This window comes from Pteropus medius, unplaced genomic scaffold (assembly GCF_902729225.1).
Source record: "Pteropus medius unplaced genomic scaffold, Ma_sr-lr_union100, whole genome shotgun sequence".
Lineage (NCBI taxonomy): Eukaryota > Metazoa > Chordata > Mammalia > Chiroptera > Pteropodidae > Pteropus > Pteropus medius.
In genome coordinates, this window is record NW_024340695.1 from 4474942 (window position 1) to 4498412 (window position 23471).

The 23471-nt window shown below is 49.1% G+C and overlaps 1 protein-coding gene and 1 pseudogene across 2 annotated transcripts; both read right to left on the bottom strand.

Annotated features, from left to right (window-relative positions):
• Window positions 1-1287: 1287 nt before the first annotated feature.
• CST7 (cystatin F) lies at window positions 1288-13079 on the bottom strand. 2 transcript variants are annotated; one of them, XM_039864709.1, is made up of 4 exons: window positions 12865-13076; window positions 4180-4352; window positions 2143-2259; window positions 1298-1958 (listed from the first exon to the last, which is right to left on the bottom strand). In XM_039864709.1, the coding sequence occupies exons 1-4, from the start codon at window positions 13052-13054 to the stop codon at window positions 1881-1883; spliced, it is 558 nt and encodes a 185-aa protein (XP_039720643.1). In that variant the 5' UTR covers window positions 13055-13076; the 3' UTR covers window positions 1298-1880. The 2 variants fall into 2 exon arrangements, with proteins under 2 accessions (XP_039720635.1, XP_039720643.1); XM_039864701.1 differs by having other exon boundaries at window positions 1288-2259; window positions 12865-13079.
• Window positions 13080-15898: 2819 nt separating this feature from the next.
• On the bottom strand, window positions 15899-17294 carry LOC120603928 (dual specificity mitogen-activated protein kinase kinase 5-like; annotated as a pseudogene).
• Between the last annotated feature and the right edge of the window lie 6177 nt (window positions 17295-23471).

Sequence of the window (23471 nt, forward strand, 5' to 3'; positions counted from 1 at the left end):
CTGGAGGCCTATGTTATTTTAAGGACAGGCCTGGCCTGGATGGACTCTGGTCCATATTTAAATGTAAATGAGGACTGTCTGGGAGCTCAGAGTCTGTGGTCTTCCCTTCATTTGCTACACCATCTTGCATAAATCATGAAGGCCCCCAGGCCAGTCTGGCTCACACTTCTGGTGTTGGTGTTCTTGCCGTCTTGTTGACTTATGAAGTCAACAGCCTGGGTGAACTCGTCCATCTTTATGAAAAGATTGCCTTCAGGGGCCTTCAGAATCATAGGGTAGATTAAATGTCTTGTGACATAGTTGCTACCACTGTCCCTGAATTAAATGACCAGAAGGAAGTGAGTCAAGGCAGCAAAAAAATTGAGGGTTTGAAATTATAGTTACTCTCATCACTGAAGGAGGCTGAGTGAGGGTCATTCATTTTGGTTATTCACATTGATCAAGTTTACGATAGCATGTTAAATTGCCATACTTAATGCAGATTTTCTCTTGCCTATGAATTATCAAGTCCATATTTTTTAAAGGCAAGAACATATTTTGTACTAATCCATAGTCTGAAGAGGGCCTGGAAAGGAAGAAGTCCAAAGTGAGGGGCCCCTGCTTTTGCATGGGGCTCACTGGAGCAGCTTGTCCAGGGTCCTCTCTTAGCTCTGAGTGAAGCCTCGGGGCTCTCTAGCCTTCAGCAGCTGCTGGGCTGCTTCTTTGTGGTCTAGTCTTGCACTGCTTCCAGTCAAATGCAAGATCTGAATTTTACAAGGACCTGGGGCCTTCCAGGCCACAGCGGTCTCCTCCTTCTCCCATACCCCCAGTGCAGCATTCCACCCTGACCTTGTCTTCCCTCTCCTGGGTGGAGCTCTGTGTGTGTGTGTGTGTGTGTGTGTGTGCGCGCGCGCGTGCACACGCACACGCGTGCTCCTTTACCTAGGTGGTTCTGTGTTGGGGAGCTCCCTCTCCTGAGTACATTGAGTCTGTGTGTTGCTCCTACGCTGGGTGGTTTCTGTGTGGGTTGCTCCATGTCCTGAGAGGGTTCATGGGGGTACTCCCCTTCCTGGATGGGGCTGTGTGTGTGCCCCCTCTTCTGGGTGGGTTTGTAGGGAAGGTGCTCCTCCTAGGTGGGTCTGTGTGAAGGGTGCTCCCTTTGGGTAGGGCTGCGTTTGTGTAGGTGTTCCCTCCTGAGGATCTGTGGGTAGGTAGTGCTCCCTCTTTTGGGTGGGTCTGTGTGGGGGTGCTTCTTCTGGGTAGGGCTGGCCACACAGGCATGGTGCTCCCTCTTCTGGGGGGGGGGCTGTGGTCCCAGCACTCTATCCCACCCTACTTGTCTAATCACAGTTGTACATGTGCTGAGCCTCAAAGGGAGCAGAGAGATTTGGGTGACAGCCTACAATCAGAAAAAGCCCAGCTGGAGAGTGAGCACCCTCTGTGGTGTGCTACCTACCCTGCCAATTCATGATGTGGATACAGGCTGGCCTGTTTCTGGCTGCTTTGGTTTCCAGTATCTTGTAGCCAACAGCTAATGGTGAGGAAAACCTGGGGCACTTTATAGAGGTAACTTAGACTGGTCAGACCACTCAGCGAGGGGAACCCCTCACAACATTCACCTTCCTTATTCTCCTTTTAGCAGGTAAAGCAACAGCCATTGCGTGGAGTGGTCAGTTCTTTATTCTTATTTATTTGTAATTTTATTCATCCATAAAAGGTCAAGATATATAACTGCTGGGTTACTGGGTGGGAGGGGCTCCCTCAAGGGTCAAGAACTTAAAACATTCCCATTGGAGGACCTAGTCCAATAGGGGAAGTATCTCAGGGGTACTTCCATTCTGCTTGCTGGGAGATACTATTTTAGAAGTGACAGCAGCTGTAGTATTGCTGAAAGGCCGAAGTTAGTAACAATGGAGAATGGGCACCTCAAACCTCTGGAGCCAGGGGATGACCCAGACTTCAGAGTAGCAACTGAGAGTCTGAAACAAAGAAGAACATGAGAATTGTGCTGCATGTCACCGAGGCCACCCACCTTACTGAGGCCACCCGCATAAAGCTCTGTAGAGTTTCCAGTATTGCTGCCTGTGGACTGTGCCTGTGTGTACATGTGTGTGTGCGTGTGTGCGTTTTCCTTACTGAAGAGGTGAGACTCCTTTGCCTTACCCGCTTTAAGGTGTGGTTGGTCTGGAATTCACAGTTGTCCAGACTGGGGTGCTTGGTTTTCTTGCAAGTAGTTCTGCCAATTTCCATATTGAGCATATATTTCAGGCCTTTCACTATCTAAAGAAAACAGAGAGCAGGGCCTGGGTTACTTGGTTCAGGTCAGGAGGGATGGCAGCTCCTCTAGCAGCAGGAGGTAGCATGAAGTCAGGTGGTAAAGATGCCCTGATAGGACTGGTCCATGCCACCTGGAAAGGGAGCGAGCAGTGGATAGGGAACATGGAACTTACCAGAACCACGGTGAGAAGGAAGCCTGCAACTGGATCCCAGAACCCTCCCTGTTCCCTCCTTTATTGCCTCTTCTCATTCCTGCTCAGGAACCTAGCTCCTGGTCCCAGGGGTGAGATAGGCTCTGTGTCCTGTCTTAGGGACAACTCCTTCCTGCCCAGGACTCTCCCTCAGGAGGGCAGCAAACTAGGGCTGCCCTTGAGGCTGCCCTGGCCCCTGGCCAAAGGTGAAGTTCTGCCCCCTACCTGACTCCATGCCCTAACCACCCACTGGTGCCTGCCCTGCGTGGCTTTTACATGGGATGAGTGCAAGCAGGCTGCTGGCTCTCCTCACCATTCCTGACAGTGGTGTGGAGATATATTACATATATAAATATATATATTATAAATAAATGATCGAATGAATGAATGAATGAATGAATGAATTTGGTTTCAAACTAGCCTTTCTCCACTTGGACGTGGTGGCAACCTGGTTCATTCCCCTCATTTGTGGTCTCAGAGGAGTCAGAGAAAAAGTCCTCAATTTTCAATCTCAGCCCCATTAAGTGCCCATTAAGTGCCAAGTGAAATAAAGTCCCCAGTTTTACTGAGGGATAATTCCCCCAAAAAGGCCTTTGGGCACCGGGCACAGGGAATCTCAGACTTGGAGCTTTTCTACAGGAGGCCACAGCCTCACACAGTCCCTGAGGCTGCATCCTTGGAGGGATGATACTTGGGCTGTTCTCTTGGAAAACCTTATAAAGCCTTTCCCACACCAGACTGCCTTCTACAAGGTGCTTTTCCAATAAAAATACAGTGCTCTTAAAAGGTTTGCAATTTCCAGAAAGATAAAGATAGAAATCACCTATAATCCTGTGACTCAAGGGTAACCAACCATTGATAGTGTGTAAAAACTATAGTGTCCTTCTTCCTTTCCTCATCACTGCACATCCATGGGAGTGTGTGGATTTTGTCCAAAGCTAGTTCCCCACATCTATGTAACTTGCTTTTGAATGACTGTATGGTAGCCTTGATTTTATTAGCAAAGACAGAAATCACCAGGCAGACACCTCGTGACTGTTCTGCATCCCTTATCCAAGGTTGACCCTGTGTTCTTGGGACACAGATGAGCAAGGCCTGGCTCTGCCCTGTAAGGTCCCCTCTAGAAAGGAGAGCACTGAGCCATCAGTGTGACAGCCTCATAGAGTACGATATTAGGGGAAGGTTGGAAGAGGAGGGGTTTCTTTGTAGGGAAGGGGGTACATCTTGGGTAAAGCTCAAATGTGGAAGAACAAGACCCAGGTGGAAAATGTCGAGCGGTCCTTTGGGGCTGCGGTGTGGGTAAGGGGGTGAGGCAGGAGTGGGATGCTGGGCATGGGCAGCTCTAGCAGGTGGTGCAGTAGGCCCCTCCAAGAGGGCAGCACCTTCATCAGTTTGGTTCTGTGACCTAACTTCCAGTTTCTCCCCACTGGCAGCCTTTAGCATGCCCACCTATGGTTCTGCCTTCCTCAGTGCTGCTACTGGTGGCTCTGCCCAGAAAAAGCTGGTTTCAGTCAGTAACAGATTGCTCTAGGACTTTTTGTTCAACTCTAGTGACACTGATTTGTGCTCCTCGTAGGCTATCTGTAGCTGCTGCTGTTAGCCACCTGGCCTGGTCTGTGTTCTAGATGGCCAGGGTACTCGATGGGAGGGCCCCTGGTAGGACAGGAGCCTGTGTGGCCTGGCCTCCTAGTGATGTCCTTGAGATGCTGGCCGCAAGAACCCAGACCATCACCTGGACCAGGGCTTTGCTGATGTGGGACTCCTTGAACAAGAAGATGTCATTTGTATAGTTGTTGAACCTTTCAACGCTGTGTCTGGCTGCTTTGAGGACTCCTGGGTCATTGGTCTTGATTGTTTTGGGAAATCCTGGCTTTACACATGAGTTAAAAATCTGGTAACAAACATCTGAAAGAGAAACACAGAACCAGAAAAGAACATTGTTGTTAGTGGCGCCCTTGGTCCAGGTGTCACACCTCATACCTTAGCACTCACTTCTCTCTGCTCCCAGTGTGGCCCCTAGCCCCTCTAGCTCTTCCCTCGCTTGTTCAATCACCCCAACCTGTTCAGACCTCACTCATGGTGTATTTCTTATGCATCCTTATGGTTGCCCCTTACTGTAAGCTGAGGACCAGGTGAGGTCCTCCTTACAATGATGAATAAGATATAGTTAGTTCCCTCCCCTATTCCTGCTCACACAGCCTCCTACGGTACCCAGGGCTATTTCTAACATTGTTAAAGAAAATCTAAGCAAGTCTGAAGGTGGCAGAGCCTCGGGACAGGATGCATCCTCAGGGTGTAAGGAGCAGTTACTCCAGCTAGCTTTCAAGGCCACCATCTGGCCTTGCCCTGTCAGCTTGTCCTCAATAAGTGGACCTTGGAAAAGTGCCCAAAGGCTGGTCCTTTCTTCTCACTTGTAAGAAGAGCTGCTGCCATTCTCTGCCTCAGGGACTCTTGTTAGAACCCACCCAGATTCCAGGCCCTGCTTGTAAGCACCCCCCACTCCTCAGCACCATAACACCTGGCACCCCTCAATTGCTGCCTCATTTTGCACTGTTTTGGGTACAAGTCTGAGGGCAGGCTGAGGCCTAGGTGACTTTATCCCATGCAGTTCCCCTATGGAGCTGGCATGTGGTGGAGGGAAGGAAGGCAAAATTTCTTCCAACCTCCCATACTCTTCCTGTCTCGAGGGGACCCATAGTTGTATAAGATGCGGGAAGCAACATGAGGGGCTTCTCCTCATCCATCACATCCCCCCGCCTCTGACAAAGTTGGACAGAACCAGGGACTCTGATACCTCTTTGTTCTTCATGTCCTTTGCTCCCAGCTTCCACAAGTAATGGAGCCTGGGTGAACCTGAGGGTCCTCCCTGAAGAAGAACCTGACTTTTCAGTCCTTTGTCCAGCTCCCCACAGGCTGAGCTGTCCTCATCCTGCAGGCACAGGGGACTCAGAAACTTTTGTTTGCTGGAGCTCACATTCCACAAGTAAACAGGTAAGAAAAATATCAGAGCAGTGGATGAGGAAAGGCAGGAGTCGTACCTGTGTGTAGGGATGCAGAGTCTGGCCTCACCATCTACACAGGTCCAGAAGAAGAGCCTGAGAGCCATTTGTGGGCCACAGGGCAGAAGGTGGCCCAGGGCTCAGGGGACCACATGGCTAAAACAAGGAGGACACAGGGAGAAGTGCTGGGAGGCAAGGCCAGCCAGGTGTGGGTGTGTACTCACTCAGGTTACAAACTTTGGATTTTATTATAAAGAATATAAGAATGTGAAAAATTCACAGGCTCCATATAGCAACAAGTGAATGGTGGCCTATTCTGGTTGGTGACTCATGGATGAATTTATTTTGCCAATTTTACTATGATGGTCATGAACTACTTGTATATCAAAATAACAAAATGTTAAAAGTTGTGGGGGAAAATCTAAATAAATTAGGGGGAGGGAGGATGGGTAAGAGGGTTTATAGGTCTGTGAACTTCTTCTCTTTACCAAGACTTTCCCCATATTTTCCTGAGATGTCAGTATGCCAGACATGATCCAGAGCTGAGCTGCTCTATAAGACTGGCACCGGCCCAGTCAGCAATTTTATTTCATTAACTAAAGTAAACAGAGTGTTCAGCTCTTCGGTGGCACAGCTGGTGTCGGGTGCTCTGTAGCTGAACGTGGCGGCCATGGCTGCTGTCTGGGTTGGTGCAGGCAGGGATGTTGCGTCCTTGCAGATGTGAGTTTAGCATGTGGCAGAGGTGCCCAAGCAGCAGGAAGTGGAGACTTGGGGTATGTGGGCAGCAGCAACGTTAACCAGACAAGCTTCCTGCTTAGAGATCCCTGTTGCCCTGTGCTACCACCCTTCCATTCCACACAGGCTCTAGCTGAGACTGGAGAGACCCAGGTACATTTGGGTTATAGACAGGTGTTGTTTGAAAAGATAATGGTGGCAAGGGATATGGGCTTCTCGGGATAGTCAAGGTACCAGTTGGTTCCCTGGGCTGTGAAGAAATAAACATTTAGAAATACAGCAGCATCCTGCCATCTGGGGCTGACCCACACTGCCCAATCAAGCAGGACCCAACCTGGTCAGTGAGTCTTCCCCAGCTGGTTCCCTGGGTCCAAAGGCAAAACGTCAAGCCTAAACTCACGATTCCGCTGCAGGGCTCCCTATGCTTTAGCAGCCCTTCCCAACAGAGGGTTATGGCCATCTGCTGGTCTCTTTTTTTCAGAGCTTTGTCTTCTGCAGGCATCATCTGAGATTCTCCTTTCCAATAACCCAGGCCTCATATGACATCCCCACAGAAGCTGGGCTGAAGCTTTCACTTGAGGTGTCTGAAGATGGAAGCAACGAAAATTGTTTCTGTCCCTTGAGCACTAGGAGCTGGGTTGATCAGGCTGTGTCAGGCCCTAGAACCTTCATTTCCCCTACCAATGTCGCTCTGACTCAGGTGGGCCTGTGTACACATGTGGGGGATGGCTGCTCCTGGGGTACCTGTGCTTACTGACCATAGGAAGATGGGTGTGGATTTCAGTTTTAACAAACACTGTTTTAGAAAACAGCTTGGTTTCTGCTCATCACTGTAGTCTACACAGTGGAGAAAGAAAAAAGCCTCTTTGAGGGCGGGATCGTGTCTCGTTATTACATGGTCCCCCACTGCCCATTGTGGGTTAATACATTTATTAATTTGTAAAAATTACATTCATTGCATTATCCGATTATAAGCTTACCTATTTTTAGTAGGAAATTTAAAAAATACCTAATATTTTAGCAAAATTATGAGAAATTCTTATTATCTCCAAGGTAACACCACTGTCAACTGTTTTTAAATAAAATGTATTACATTTAATTTTGCTTGAATTTAGCAGAATTAAAACGTTTAAGTGAAACCAGATGTGGCTGAACCTCCGATGAATATGATGTTAGTTCCTAAGTTATTCTGGTAAAGTTATAAAAAAGTTATGAAAAATATTGAAGCTGATTTATTTTTATTTAACTCCATGTTTCCTAAATTATAGGCTTCAGGTCAACACAGGGGTCCAAACAAACAATAAAACTCCATTTTTAATTTTTAAAAAGTTGACAAGTCAAACCGATTTTTAGAATGATTTAAGAGAAATTAACAAAGAAGGGCTGATCATGAAGAAAAGCATCCCAATGAGGTGACTCCTGCAGGGAGAAAACATGCATTCAAGTGGGTGCTGAGCCCATGGTGAGCTCCCTGGGAGCCGGCCTGGGGGCCAGCCCTTCCGGAAGACAGCAGGCAGGAAGGGCATCTGGGCTTTGTGCCAGGGCGCTGAAGTCTGAGGGAACAGGAAGAGCCTGCTCTTTTCACACCTTTGCAGGGGTGGTGCTCACCCCATTCTACAGGTGAGGAAACTGAGACCTCAGAGGAGTGCAGGGCAGGTTTAAACCCAGGTTTGACTAATTCTAAAAACGATGTTTTTTTTTTCTCATTCAAGAGTAATATTGTGTGTGTGTGTGTGTGTGTGTGTGTATTTGGCAGCTTTTATGGGCAATGCCAAGATGACTTTGAGACTGGGGAGTCCACAGTATAGGAAGAAAGGAGGCATGCATACCTGGGCTGGACAGGTTCCAGGAAGGTGACTGTAACCTGTGCATAGAGAGTGCTGAGGGAGGAGCACTGCCCACTTCCAAAGGGTCCCTTCCCTGTAGGGGCCAGGGGATGTGGAGGGAAGATCAAGATGACCTCAGGGCAGTGCAAGCCACTGAGCAGGGTATGATGTGCTTGTGACCGAGGGGCACCCCCAGGATGCACAGCTGTAACAACAGGAGGGGACAAGCACAGTGTGCAGATGGAAAATGCTGGAGGACATGGAGGAAGACAGCTGAGTTCCAGCCCTCAGAGCATCGGGATGCCACCAGCTTTCTGCCTGCTCATGTGGACTCTTGCCTGGGATGGTGCAGATAGTGTCCTCAGACAATAGGCCTTGGAGAGCTGACACTGAGACCCAACATCTGGGTAAGAATCAGCCATGGGAGTACCAAGGCACAGACCCTCCCTATCTGCCTGTGAACAGTTCAGACTTGCTGCAGGAACAGGGATGACTAAGGGCTGTGCCAGGCCTGCACCAGTGGATCCCTGGACCATGTCCCCTGCACCCCTAGTCCTCTCCAATCTTTCATGTATTAAAGACATCTAGGGGTCTCTCCTCTCCCTAGTGATCAAAACGGGAATCAAAGCTTCAAAAGAAATTCTGATGTTTCTCACTTAAAAATGTAATTTTTCTATACGAATCACAAAATGATTCATACTCTAGCACACTGCTCCTGTTCCTGTCGCATCTCCATATCCCCTTCAGAACAATGACACTGACCCTGGATTTGCTTTTAGCATGCCAGTCTCTGCAGGCTACCCTCATGGACACTGCCCTGTCCTCTGTGAGCAGAGGACTATATTTATAGGCCCACTAGTATGTGTTGACAGGAAAACAGCTAAGAGTTTCAGTCAGAGCCACAGGCGAATAGGTGACACCACAGCTTGGGAGGACTGTCAATAATGGGAGTATTCGTTGCAGCATCAACAGTTAAGTGTTTCTAGGCAGATTAAAGAGGGTATAATCTGCCTTCAAATTTCCATGAACATACATGCAAATGTCCCATAAGAGACATGGGACAAAGACTTCCTGACAACAGTTGATAAAATAATCCATTAGTGAATGTTTTTGGTAAACATCCCTTAATTTACTCTTCTGAAAAACTGACACACTGGATGCATATCCAGTAGGGGGGAACCAGAACCTGGGACATTGGCCACGTGTCTACATCCATATGGAGGATCAGACTTTTCGGAGAGAACTCCTGTCCTCTTGGGTCTGCCCATCCTGTGCACTGTCCTGCATGTGGAGCGAAAGGGGTACTCAGGGGAGGCTGGGATTCTCCACCACTTTCCTCTTTCAGGAGGTTTCTAGGTGCTGCCTGGGATGTGGAGATAACCCAAGTATGAAACCATCCCCGAGAAGAGAGCCCCAGGGTGTTTAAAAGCCAAACACTGGCAGCCTATGCTAGTGTCCTCCTTGTGTCACCTTCAGGTGGCTGCTTGGGCTTTCCTGGCCATTATCATGAAACTGATGTAGGAATTCTCTAAGTTCTGTAGGGCTCAGTGGTGGGGGATAGGATGGGGGTGGGTGGGAAGCTGCTGGAGGCTCTGCATTTAAGTCAGTGCAAGTTTAGTGCCTGAGTGTGGGAGAAGCCAGATGTTCTGATGGTACCACCATCAGGGGCCTGCCCCCGCCCTCCCTCCACCACGCCACGGGAAGGCTCTGGAATCTACTTATTGTGGGCAAGGTGCCAGAACCTTTTTGGAGGAGCCCCCATCAGCCTCCTGCTCCTGGAGCGCACTGTCTAGAGGGCTGGGCCTAAGGACTGGGGAGGTAGGTGGTGACTGTCAGGCTCAGGGGTGCTGGTGTCCACTCTGCCTACCTGGAGATGTCATCCTAAGCCCTGTGCCTCTCTGCTCCTCTCATATGATACGAAAATTCAGTGCCATTTATTCCAAGAGTCGCCCCCCTCCCCCAGCTGTGTTTTGGGGGCTCTGAGTAATGATTAGGCCCTTCTTTCTTAGGGTACGTATTATTTTGGCACAAACAGGATGCTGGCCTTAACTCATTGGGATATGCCCGGAGTTTGAATCTCAGCTCTGGCTTTCACTGACTGTGTAGCTTTGGGCAAGCTGCTTAACCTCTCTGAGCCTCTATGTCCTCATCTGTAAAATAGAGATGATGATAGCATTGACTTCACAGGGTAGTGGTGAGACTATATGAGATGTAACAGATAGGGCTCTTAACAATAAATGCCATGCAATAGTGTAATTATTATCAAGAATTATATCAAATATGCAATATGGCTACAGTGTGAGTCTCTGAGGGCAAATTGGTGTCCTCCACTGGAAGAAAAATCTCAAGATTCAGAGAGTGGGTTAGTAGCCCTCATGGGCCCCAACACAGTTCCCAAGGCCCCTCTCCAGGATGCAGGGGTGGAATGGACCCTCCCTTGATGTAGGTGGTCTCTTGGCATGACAGGTGCTCCCAGCCCTTACTACTGGTAACTGAAGACTGATGTCACCTTGTAGGTGGAAGGAATGATGGCTTCTGGACCCCAGGCCCCGGACCACATGGCCTCAAAATGAAAAGATGGGCCACTGCCAGCTTGGCTGGGGGTGGCGGGGTGACATGGTGGCTAAGTGGAGCTTCCTTGGAGAGCTAACAGACTGAGAAAGAAGGGCTCTTCATTTTCAACTGAAGGCAAAAAGGCTAAGGAAACTGATGTAGCAATTCCCTAAGTTCTGCAGGGCTCAGTTGGGGGCTGGTGAAGCTGCTGGGTCTCTGCATTTAGGTCAGTGCAGTTTAGTGCCTGGTTATGGAGAGAAGCCAGATGCTCAGATGGCACCATCCTGTGGGTACTTGACCCTCCTCACCATGGGAAAACTCTGGAATCTGTTCTCAGGAGGTGAGAGAGAGGCTGAGGAAGCTTTGGGGTGGGGTAAGGGGTTGGGGAGAACCAGGTCGGGGACTAGGTTCCCATCTCTGGTCCACCACCAGAGGGGTCTCCAAGTCCCTCATTTTGAGGCCCTTGCTGAGGGCGTTATCTGTCAAGTGAAGGAAGCACCAGAAAAGATCCAAGCCAGGGTAGGATGGGGTGGGGCGGTAAAGCACAGGGGCTGCCAACACCACACAGACTCAGGAGCAGGGCAAGAGTGGGCAGCTGCAAGAATCTGGGGCCCAGTGAGAATGCCTTCTGTGGCCACAGCAGTCAAGCCTCTCCAGGGGCCTGAGGAGGATGGGTTATTTATTCATTTCATGGGTCATGAGACTGATGCTTAGGAAGGCTCCAGGCTCCACAGCTAGCAGGTTCAGGGAATCTGTGTGCCCCAAAGTCCTCTGAATGTGTGTGGACTGTGGACCCTCTACCTGGGTCTTGGTGGCAGAGAGCAGATCTGACAGGGGAGGGCCCAGGGAGAGGCCATCTCCCTCATCTGTTGAGGCAGGCGCAGCTGTGGATGGGGGAGTGGATTGGAGAGGCCTCTGTCCAGTGCAAAACACCAGCTGAGAGGCAACAATCCTGCCAGTGAAAGGCACTGATAGTTAGTTAAAGATTTCCCATGAAATCCTAGTGCTATCCCTGCTTTGTTAGGAGAGGAACCTGAAGTAAATAGAAAGAACTTAGAAAATAATTGCCAGTAGTATGAATAACTAAATGTCAGTACCATTGAGAAGGCAGGCACCACATCCCCCAGGGAGCGCCTTCACTAAGGTTCGAGAATTAGTGCGCTTCTCTGGTCTGAGCATCTCCCTTCTTTCTCTGGCTTGTCTCATCCTATAGGCACTAGGGGGGCACAGGAAGACAGTGGCATCCAATCAGGCCAGGCCAGGAAGGGAGTGTCAGGGCATCACCGTGCGAGCTAAGAATGAAGCTCGGGGAAAGAGAAGAGGCTCAGTGTCCTGTCCCCATCGTCCCTGAGTGCAGCACCCACCTGAGATGGTCCAGAGGCCTGAGACAATGCCACCATGAGGGAGTGTTACCCTTCCATGGACTGAGGGCTCTGGGGCTTTCTCTTTGTCACTAGTCCTACCTGAACACCTTCCACTTGGTCTCCTGTGGCCAGGCTCCAGCATCCTTCTGAAGAGGGAGGAGGGCAGAAACCAGCCACCCTCTGGGCACTGTACCTGCTCCCTGGGCAGTGGCTGTATGACTTTAGCAGGTCACTTCAGCCCTCCAGCACCAGCTTCCTCATTAGTTAAAGGAGGTGTGATGGGGGCTCTCTAGGTTTCCACCAGAATCCATGGACCATTGATTCTGGTGCTGGGAGGGCATCTCCAGCTCTGTCAGTGCGTGTGGGGTTGAGTGGGGGGAAGCATTCACTGGCTGTGTGACTTGGGTAAGTCACCTACCCTAGCAGTGCCTCAGTTTCCTGGTGCAAAGGCCATGTGTCTCTCTTCTTCCCCATCTCCCCCAGCATTGGCCTGGCAGGAAGGACGATGGTGTCTGATCATCACGGGCCCTAATCATCAGGCCAAGTCACAGGACAGCAGCCAGCAGGCAGGAAGGATAAGCCATAAGATAGCAACCGTCTAACCACGGACATCCCTGTGCTCAGTCTTTGAGGAGGGGTCATGGGGAACCTACCTTGGGAAGAAGGTCCTCTCTAGCTACCCCGTGGATGCAGGGAGCATCAACAAACAGAAGATGCTTCCCAGGCGGCTTACATATCCCCATCCCTGAACCACGTGAAGGCAGCTGCAGCCAGCACTCTGGGTCCCAGCACCTCGCTGTATTGTTCTCTGGGGCCGCCCAACCAGGAACACGCCTCGGGGTCCTAAGAGTGTGGGGAGTTTAAGGCAGCCCGGTCTCCACCTGGCAATATCCAAATGGTGTCTTGGAGAGGCAGAGATGAGGGGAAACCCTCTTCTTACCTGGGGAAGGGACTTCTGTGGCGTTCCAGATTAGGCCGCAGAAGGCAAGTAGCGCCCTGGCGGGTTGCATGGCTGTGCGGAAGGCAGTTACTGCTGTGGATTGCCCGGGCAGGTGCTGGAGAGCTTGGGGCCTAGGTGGGGGCTGCCTGCCCTGCAGCGGGGAGGGCGTGGTGGTTTCTTGCTGAATCATTTTGACCAGAAGTTCTTCACCTCCACATCTGTTAGCTACAAAGTCAACCACTTCCTTTATTAAAGTTTCCAAAGTGCGATTCTTCTCAAGGGGAGGAGGAAGAAAATGAGACCTATGAACAAAGCTGCTGCCATCTTCTACCCTCGAAACACACATGGAAGAGATGTTGCATTAAAAAATTAACAGGAATTTTCGGAAGCAGAATCACTTAGATTTCCTTCTCCAAACCATACTTCTGAGGCTCCAAGACTCCAGCCTTCTGAGGTTCTGAGTGGCCCCATGCAGGGGACTGTCTGCCTGTTGGTGTGAGTGGACAACTCTTCCCCCAACTCCAGAAGTGGGCAGGAAACAGGCAGACTGCAGTTTCAGAGGATGAATGTGGTCAGGGCACACACTGGTGATTTCTGCACCTGGAATCCAGAGACCAGCAGTGTTTGCTGATTGATGAATCAAGCCCATCTTTGGCTCAAAGTTAGTGGAGAAGAAAGAACAGTATGTGGCCCAGAGGTTCTAGTACTCCCCGCAGAGCGCCTGTTAACATGTCAGACCCAGCATTAGGAGTGAGGCTCTGGAGCCAAATGGCAGGAGTTTGTTCCAATCGAGCTCTGACTGTTAACACCTGTTGGCCTTGGGTGTGGGACAGGCTCTTATGCTTGATAGGGTTGTGGTCAGGATTTGAGGACTTCCTCAATGTAAATACTAAAGGCCTGGATAGAGTAAGCTGTGTGGGCAGTTCATGCACTCCTCCAGACTTCTGGGCAACACAGGAGATGCCCCAGTCTTAATGCTCCTGGTGCCATCTAGACCTTGCATGCTCTAACATTCCCCCAGTTGGTCGGACAGGCAAATCCTGAATCAACACTTGCATTTTAACACTGTCCAGAGGACGATCTGTCCCAGATGGTTCCTACTGGGTCCTACCGTATTCTAGGTAGGGGATCTGGGTTTTGTGTGACTTGGCAAATGGCAGGGACAAACCATGTAACCTCTTGAGGCCCCTTGGGTTCCTGGCTGCTGTGAAGACTGTTAGAGTGGACTGAAAAACATTGATTAGCTGTTTTGTCACCAAAAAGGACTTATTTAGGAAAAAGAAAGAGTTGCTACTTAGTACGTGTAGACATGGCAAACCATGTGCACACTCTGGCCTGCGTGCCAAGATGGAGGGGTATTTATACAAAAGAAAAGGAAGTTTATGGGAGGGGAAGTTAGAAACATAGAGCTTTATTATAAACATAGGGTTCTTCCTGTAGGGCTCTCACGTGTAGGGTTCTCATAGTTATACAGAGCGTGAGAACTTCTATAAGCCCTAACTCCTCCCATAGGCCCTCCTGACTGATTATGTTTGCTTAAATTTCCTGTTTGTCTTTATCATCAGCAAAGTGCATTTAGCACAGTGCATGGTAGATTGCAGCATTTAATAAACTATGGCTGCTTTGATAGCCTGCATGTTCCACTAGGCCTGCTATGCAGGTCCTGGTTGCTCACTCTCTGGCTGTCACTCGTTGTGGCGTAAGGGCTCTGGGGTGGTGGCTCCTTGCCAGGCTCTATGGCCTGATCACATGTGCCATGTCTGGGATTCATTCCCAGCAGGGGACTTTTCTGAAAGAGAGGCAAGTGCCATGGCACTGGTGTCTTTGCCAAACTCAGGTGGCAAGTTGTCCTTAGTGCTTGCTGTTAGTGCTGTGGGTTATTTTTGCACTGAGTGAGGCTCAGAGTGATTTTGGGACTTGCCTCAGTCACTGTATGTTCTCTGGGCCTCAGCCTTTTCATCTGTGAATGTGGGTGATGGTTGCATCCCCAGTCCTGCCACCCTCAGAGCTGTGGGGTAAGCAAAGGTACAAGGAGGCCCTTGTTAAGTCACAAAGTGCCATGGCAAGAAGGAGAGCTGATGTTGCATTAGCATTGTTACAGAGTTTTCCAGGCAAAGTGTGTGTGTGTGTGTGTGTGTGTGTGTGTGTGTGTGTGTGTCATATATGTAGATGTGTCTGTCTGTGTCTCTCTGTATTGTATGTGTCTAGGAGCCTATCTTTGCTTCAGTCTTTATATGGTTTGAATGCGAATGTGTGTGTTTTTCTGAGTGTATACAAAAGATGAGTTTATATATGCTTATGTGCATGTGTGTGTGTATCTTTGTGTATGTATGTTGTGAAGGTTAGTTTTATGTGTCAACTTGACTGGGCCATGGGGTGTATCTATGAACGTGTTTCTGGAGATTAACATTTGCATCAGTGGACTGAGTAAAGCAGACAGCCCTTCCCAATGCGAGTGGGACTTATCCAATCCGTTGAAGACCTGAGTAGAATGAAAGACTGAGTAAGAAAGAATTCTCTTCAAGCCAGGATTATTAGTCTTCTGCTTTCGGACTCTGACTTAGATTGGAACAGACACTGTTGCCTCCTGTTTTTTGGGTCTTTGGACTTGGACTGGAACTATAACATTGGTTTTATTGTGTTAGTTAATCCTTATGGTAAATCTCTCTCTCTCTTTTTTTTTTTTTGAGTTCTGATGCTTGAATTTTAATGGCCTCAAAAGTCTAAGCTTGAGTTACACATTTCATCTTTAAGACTAATGTGGTTGCAAAGATGATGATTTTAAGACTTGGGTATTCTGAATATAAGGTGACCCCCACAAATAAAAAAATAAAAATCTCTCGAGTTCCCACTATGTGTGTGGCCCACCCCTCCCTGCAGTCTGATTTACTTAGGCTGAGACTTGCTGCGTTCACTGATGGTCAGGGTCACAAATCTGTAACTCTCAGTATTTCTACCCAACCCAATCTCTGATTTTCTTACTTTGATTTGGAAAGCACAGGCCCATAGGGAAACCTCTACAATCCTGCAGGCCTCATAGCCAATGCGGCCCAAGCTGTGCAGACCACTTTGGTACCTTGGTGACTGGAATTACCATGCTTAGGAGATAAACTGCTCTTTTTGTGAAAGGCAGGCCCTCATTCACAATAGCAAGTGGGTTCTCCAGGTCATGCATTCCAGTGGATGCTCTCAGCATCAGTTCCTCAGGTGCGGGCCTTTCTTTTGGCTGTTTTTGCATGCACTGAGTGATGAAATGTACAAATGGTTTGGAGAACTCTCCAACTGGAAGGACGGGTGAATCCTCATCAATAATACACTGCAGAAGCTGGAGGGACATTAAACACCCCTGGTTTTTCTGAATCTGAGGATATGGAAACCTCCCAAGAGCAAGCTCCATGAAAGAGATTCCTAAGCTCCAGACATCAGAATGGATTCCATACTGCTCCCCTGAAATTCTTTCAGGTGCCATATAAGCATTTGTTCCAACATACGTCTTGGCTACAGAATTCACCAGCTGAGTGCTAACTCCAAAATCACACATCTTGACCTGTCCTCCTGTGTTTACATATTGGAGGGTTTCACATCTCTATGTAAAACCTTTAAACTCCACAAATAGGTAACAACTGCTACTGCAATCCTTTCAAGGACATGTTCCAGAATTTTCCTATATATGTCCAAAGATCCCCCATCCGTGAATTCTGTACATGTTGAAATCCTGTTTTCTACAAAAAAGTGCACCATAAAACCCTATGATATATGATGAATCACACTTATAAAGAATTTCCAATCAGACATAACTTGCTTCTGAAGCTCCAGTGTAATATCTAGTAGTATGACCTTTACAGCTGATATTTTCCCATTTAGGACATGATATGTTTTGTAGACTGTGCTTCCATTGCCATGACCAACAGTGTCTGGATACCATATGTATTGTTCATTCATCTGGCCATTGGCTAATATATATATTTTTTCAGTTTAATAGAAGACTTCTTTAAGCTACTGCTTGGAAATAAATGTGAGACTGTTGGGCTGCTGTGTTGAGAGGGTCCAGTCCAGGTATTCACCTTCAGGCCATGTATGTTCTGTTCCCCAGGAAGCTTACAGGCTTTTGGAAATATCTTCAGAGGCTCTATTACCTGTCCATTTACTTGCTGTTCCATTACTTTGGGATAATATGACATCATTGCCTTAATTTCTTCAACACTTCTCACTGTAATTCTATTAATTCTATCACCATCTTCATCTTCATATTCAAAAGCTGTGGTTGTTGCTTCAGGCAGAACCTGGCCTATCACAAACAGCACACCCCTGAAGAGTAACTGTGGCTGGGAGTGCACTGTTCAGTCCACTGCACTATTTGGAATCTTGATGTGAATCACCAGCACCTGGTTCACCATGGCATGGAAGGGGCCAATGGCTGGTGACAGCATTACAGGTTAAAGGGGCTCACATCCTGGGGTAGGAGGTTTCTGCTGGCCCCTGGTTAGGTGGTGGATCCAAGGAGACAGAAGAAAAGTGGACATAGGGTGTGAGGGGTATCAGGCTGTATGGGGTTGACGGATGTTTCTCTGAAAACGTGGACTGGGCAAGTGGCAGGGACCAGTAGGAACTAGCGCAGGTCAGAAGGTTCCAGAGTTTGAAGAGGGCAAAACGGTATCCCCCAGCTGTCAGCCGACTGTGTGGTGAGGAGACGGCTGCAAGAAGCCCCATTTTAAGGAAATACAGTGGCAGGTGTCCACTCTTCCTTAGAGGAGAAGGGGAGGGTCTCAGACTGGAAGGGACTCACTCTGGGGCTGTTCGGTGTTTGGAAGGAGCCCAGAAGCTGCCAGACGACGAGAAAGCCGAAGGGAACCCTCTGCCGGAGCGTCAGGGGGCGAGTCCTCTGCCCCACCTCGAGCCAGAGAGCGGGCTCATGCAAAATCGGGCCCTGCCGCCCGCGGTCGTGCATTCTGGAGGCCTCAGCGGCTGCAGCGGTGACGCGGAGAGTACAGTTACACCGGAACCAAAATGCGCAGGTGCAGGGAACCACAGTGCCGCTGGCAGAGCCTCCTTCTGGGCGCCATGTTGGAAGAGGGCAGCTCTCAGGCTGCCGCCTGCCCTTACAGTAAATCTCTACACACACACTGTTGGTTCTGTTTCTTTGGAGAGCCCCTGATTGATACATTTGTGCACATGTGTCTGTGCCTACACGTGTATACATGTGTGTAAGCGTATATTGTTTCTGTGTCTGTGCCTTTGTATGTTAGCATGTTTATGTGTCTGTGTATGTTCTTGTGAATCTGGGTAAAAAGCTTTGTTTGTGCGTCTCTGTGCATGTGATCGTGTGTGCACAAGTGCATTTGTGTCTGTATCTGTGCATGTGTGTGATTATGTGTATGTGTGTTATGTGCACTATTTCTGTTCCATCCAAGGCATGCATGAACGGCTGCAGGTGTGATGGGCTCTGTACTGAGTCTCATTCATTCATTTATTCATTTATCCATTTATCACGCTTCCATCCTTCACCTCCTTGCTACTTGAAGTGTGGTTCCTGGACCAGTTGTGTCAGCATTCCCTGGGAACTTGATGGAAATGCAGATTCTCAGCCCCCATCAGAACTTCTGAATCAGACTCTCTGTGAGTGGGGCCCATGAATCTGTTTTCACAAACTCTCCAGGAGGATTTTTGGCTTCTAAGGTTTGGGAAGCACTGATTGAACCCACTTTATTGCCTCTCCTGTCTTCCTCTCTTGTGGATATGCATGACGTCCTTCTGGCCTCCACACTGTGCCCACTGCTGACCTTGGCCAGTTATCATCCCACCATGTGAAGAACATGGCTTTGCCCACTAACTGGTCCTAAAGCAGGGCCCCTAGTGATCCCTAGTCCCCCAAGGGTGTGAGGGGATGCTGGAGGGATGTGGGTAGGTCAGGGAAGCCTGGCTTGGTGAAGTCAAGGTGTATGCATGCTCCTTCTCCCCAGTGGATGTGGCCATGACTCCAGATATATCCCTCCACTGATTGTGAAGCTGTAGAGTCTGGTTTTGCAAGAACCTCTGGAGCCAGGACTTCGACAGCCCATCCCATGCAGCTGGGGAGGCTCCTGTCTCTGGCTCAATGGGCAGGGAAGTGCTATTCATTTTTATTTGAGTAGTTAACAGAATTACGGACACTGATGGTGACAGGGTGGTATGGATCTCCTTCCCCCACCCTCCCCGCCAGACTGGGTCTCCTGGGAGCTCTTCCTTGCCTCCCCTTGGGGTAAAAAAGAAGCAAGTGAATTTTAGGTGGTGGGAACCCTGACACCCAGTCTCCCCAACTCTCCTCTGATGTTTCTGACTTCCCTCTGCCCTATTTTCTGCAGCTCACAGGACATAGCTGGAGGCCACACAATCAGTTTAAATACATCGAATTTCACTACAGAGGGCACATCTTGGCAAAGATGGCATTGCGGTATGAACTTCTGGGCAGGTCCTGTTCTCAGGGTACTTGACTTGTTGCCTTCATCATGGATCTCTTGCAATTTGAAATAAAAATTCAAAGAAGTGTATCCAGTTATTGGATTAGTTATGTACTGCTACATAACAAATAACCACAAATTTAGCAGCTTAAAACAGCACACATCTCTTATCTCACAATAATTGTAGGTCAGGATTTGGGCACAGCTGAGCTAGGTTCTCTGCTTCAAGCCTTACCACACTGTAGTCCAGGTGTCACCAGGGCTACAGTTGCATTTGAGCGCTGAACTGGGGAAGGATCTCCTTTCAAGCTCACATGCTTATTGGCAACTGTCAGTTTCTTATGTATTGTTCCTAGCCATGTGGGCCTTCCCTTGTGGCCATGTGATTCCTTAAACGCAGTAACGGAGAAAGAGAGTGTCCTAGAAAAATGGGTTACAAACTTATGTAAGGTTATCACAGAGGTGACCACCCGTCACCTTGGCCAAACTCTATTGTTTAGAAGCAAGTCGTAGGTCTTGCCCTCACTCAGGGGGGAGCAGCATAGGTCTGCATATGAAGAGGAAGGCATTGTGAGAGCCACTTTAGAATCTAGCTACCACACCGAGTAAAGTTCAGTACAAACACTTGTATTGAAGACGCCTACAAAAAATGACCAATGAGGTGGCAATGAGCACCTCTAAATGCAACTTCTCATTAGAAAGAGCTAAGGTTTCTTGGAGAAATGGTGGTTCCAGGCCAAGGGAGAAAATGTACAAGGTGAGTCAGGAACATCTGGTCTTCCAAGAGAACAGGGAAGCCATCAAAGACCATTGGGCTCATGTCAAAAGAACATATGAGTCAACCTGAAGAGGCTACCACTGGCCCAAGGGGACAACTTAGCATCAATAAGAATAATAATGACAGAGGACTGAAACACACCAAATATTTGTAAATGGTGAGTTTATAATGACACTTACAATGATTATAAAGACGATGCCCCCTCCCCAACCTTTGAGGGCCATGTGGTCGATGGGGGCCCTTCTCCCAGACACTGGCCTCTACTCTACAACCCAGCTGCAGAAAGTGTCCTTCCCATTTCCACAAAGCTCCAGGAAAAAGATACTTCTATGCCGTGGAAATTGCAGCCCTCCTTGACCTGCACAATGTCATGTTCCTGAGAAACCATAAGGATGGAGTTTCCTGGTGCTAGCTGTGGTGGGTCAATAGACTTCTCCAGCCTCGGTCTCCTTGTCTGTTATAAAACCAAAGAAAGAAATAAAGAAAGAGACATTACGCTGTTCACCTCCTAGGCTTCTTGTGGGATTTAGAAGAGGTGATATGGAGGATGGCGTTATGAGCCAGAAGATGACCCACAGAGTGCCTGACAACAGTAAGTTGTTTTATCACCATCCTCATAGCTGGAGTAGCGTTCTCCAGACTATCTGATTATCAGGTGTGCACCAAAAAGTTTCCTTGCACAAATATGCATGATGTATGTGGGACTTAAGAGCCTTTAGAAAGCAGGGATAGTGTGCAGATACCCAGATTTATTTGTAATGGCAACACAGAGCCACCTCTGCTCGAAATGTCTCTGACCAGTGTATGGGGCTCCAGTCTGAGGGTTCTAGTGAGGGAAAGGCGGGACTGTGGAGAGGAATGACAGGTGGGCAAGACTCAGTAGGGAGCTGGGGGTGACCTGCTGCAGCCTGCCCTGGAGTTTTGAGTTCAGTGAGGAGGCACTCCCAGATGTGGCCACTAGAGGGCTCCTGTCACATTAGGCCCAAGCAGTTGACTCTTTTGGACTGCAATGGAGCATGCTGCCGTTGAGCTCCAACTTAGCAGCTTTAGTGGCTTGCGGCTCTCTGAGCCTCAGGATTCGCATCTTCATAAAAGGCACAAGCCATGCCCTGTGGTTTGTAAGGGTCCAACACCAGCCCTGTGAAGGCAGCCCCAGGCCTGTGGCTTTACTTGGAGACAAAGGGCCAGGAAACATGCTCCTGGCAGAATCCCTGCTAGGGTGAAAGGATGTCAGTCAGGCACCTATAAGACTGTAAAAACCACCCTCCAAAACCAATGGCAGAAGTGTGATTGTTTGCAGCCACCAGGCTAGCAGCTGGGTGGCCTTCCTCCCCAACCCTGGAAGGTCAGCTGGTCTTGGGCTGTGGGCAGGCAGGAGTGCTGGGAGGAGGCAGAAAAGGTCTGAGAGTGGCGGGATTGGCATGGTTGAGTGGATGGAAATAATCAGAACAGCTTTGTACTGACTGCTTCCTGTATGCCCATTAGCAAATTGGCTCAATTGGTTGTCATCATAACTCTATAAGATGGGTGTGAGTGTCCCCACTTTAGAGATGAGAAACACTGAGTTTCAGGGGCTGAAGTCGCTTGCATAAGGTCACACAGCTAGTGTACTCAAGCACCCGCTCTGAGATTTTGCTGAGGTCTGGACCATCCGCCAGCAGAGTGGGCTGCTCGCAAATGCACCTACTCAGCAACACTTGGACGTTACATTGAGCTTTGGAACATTCCAGAGCTCTGGCATCCTAGGGAACATAGCTGGAGGCCACAGCCTTGCCCAGAGGGAAGGGCCTGGCTGGCCCTTTCAGGGTACCTTCAAGATCTGACATTTGACCTTATGCAAGCGACTTCAGCCCCTGAAACTCAGTGTTTCTCATCTCTAAAGTGGGGACACTCACACCCATCTTATAGGGTATCTGTTGTTTCTGTGGAGGTGGGATTGAGCATGGGATCAGAAGACCAGTTTGAGTGGGTTCTGGGCTCCAATCTTTGTCAACTGTGACTGGAGCAAGTGTGTTTAATCCCAGGACAGATGACCCTTTGTTCTTGCACTCAGCTCTCTCCATCAGCCCATGGCCCTTGCTGCAGGGCTCGGGAGTCTAGGCAGCGGCCACAGGAGACCCTGCCACCTCTGGCCAGACCCTGCCTGGCCTCTTGAATGAGGAGCTGGTGGTGAGAGGTGTGTATGCGTGAGTGCAAGGGCTTAGGTGTAGGCAGTGAGGTGGGGAAGGGTGCAGTCCCCACTACCCACTCCCTATCTATCCAGGCCACTGAGACCCTGGTATACAGGCCTGGTTCCCAGGAGTGCAGACCTGACTCCAGCCTGGGACTCTGCAGGGCTGGATGGGTGAAACCCCCAAACCCTGTGGGCCCATTCTCTGGTGCGTGCCTGCCCTGCTCTGGTTCATGTTTGCAGCACACGGGGCTTGGTTGACCAGAACCACCCACTCAGCCAAGAAGCAGATGGGACATCTAAGACATCCTGTCACCTCTAGATCCTGAGATTCCTCCTTATGCTGCCTGCCTCAGCCACAGCTGGGTCCCAGGGCATTTGGGGCTCTGTCAGCAAATGCTGCATTAATTATGATAGCAATGGTAATAACAAGAGGAAGCATGCTGACAGTACTTACTATGTGCCAGGCAATTTAATTACCATTTCTTCATTTAATTCCCACAGCATCATTTTACATACAGAAAGGATGAGAAGTTGTGGAAAGTTCTGCTGAGTTGGAGCCCAGGCCCTGGTACTGGTTTCTGTCCTTTGCCTGTCCCCCACTGGGCCCAGTGCCCTGCACCTGTGGCTTTATGTGCTGGGCATGCTGGCACTGGCTGAGCTGGGGTTAGGAGAGTGATTCCTGAGCTCTGGCCAGCCTCCAGATGCCAGCTTGGCAATGCAGGTCCCTAATGGTGGCCTGAGCCTCTGGAAGAAGCTAAAGGCCAGGTGGTGCTGATATACCATCCGGAATGACTGTGAGCAAAAAATCACAAAGCCTTGCATAGCAAGGAGTGAGGTGGCTTCAGAAGGAGTCTCGGGGTATGTGTGTATGTGGTGAGAGAGATTTTTTGTGTACTTAAACAATGTATGGAAGAAACAAAAACTGGTTGCCCCTGGAGAGGATTATCTGATGGCCTTCTGATACTTTTGTGTTCTGTCTGTACTTTATTTTTTTAAGTCAGTGGTGGTTATTCGAGTGGTAAGGATAGAAGACCTTTTATCGTCTTTATATTTCTCTGTGAAGAATGCTGTTTAAACATTTCTCCTGAGTGGTTGTGACTGTGAGGAGAATGTTATCCACATGATGGCGCTGTGAACTAAGAAATGAGCAAGGCCTTGTCAGGACACTGATAACTCCCAATTTTTCTTCAGGACTGGGTGACTTCCTCCTTAAGGGCCT

Bases quoted from the DNA above. Each gene is read 5' to 3' on its own strand.
- CST7 (XM_039864701.1), bottom strand. From the start codon at position 13,054: ATGATTCAGCAAGAAACCACCACGCCCTCCCCGCTGCAGGGCAGGCAG. The intron at 4,353-12,864 runs GTAAGAAGAGGG...TTTCTCTTTCAG, and splicing joins CACAGAAGTCCCTTCCCCAG to ATGTTTGTTACCAGATTTTT. The intron at 2,260-4,179 runs GTGATGGTCTGG...TGTTTTCTTTAG, and splicing joins TCAGCAAAGCCCTGGTCCAG to ATAGTGAAAGGCCTGAAATA.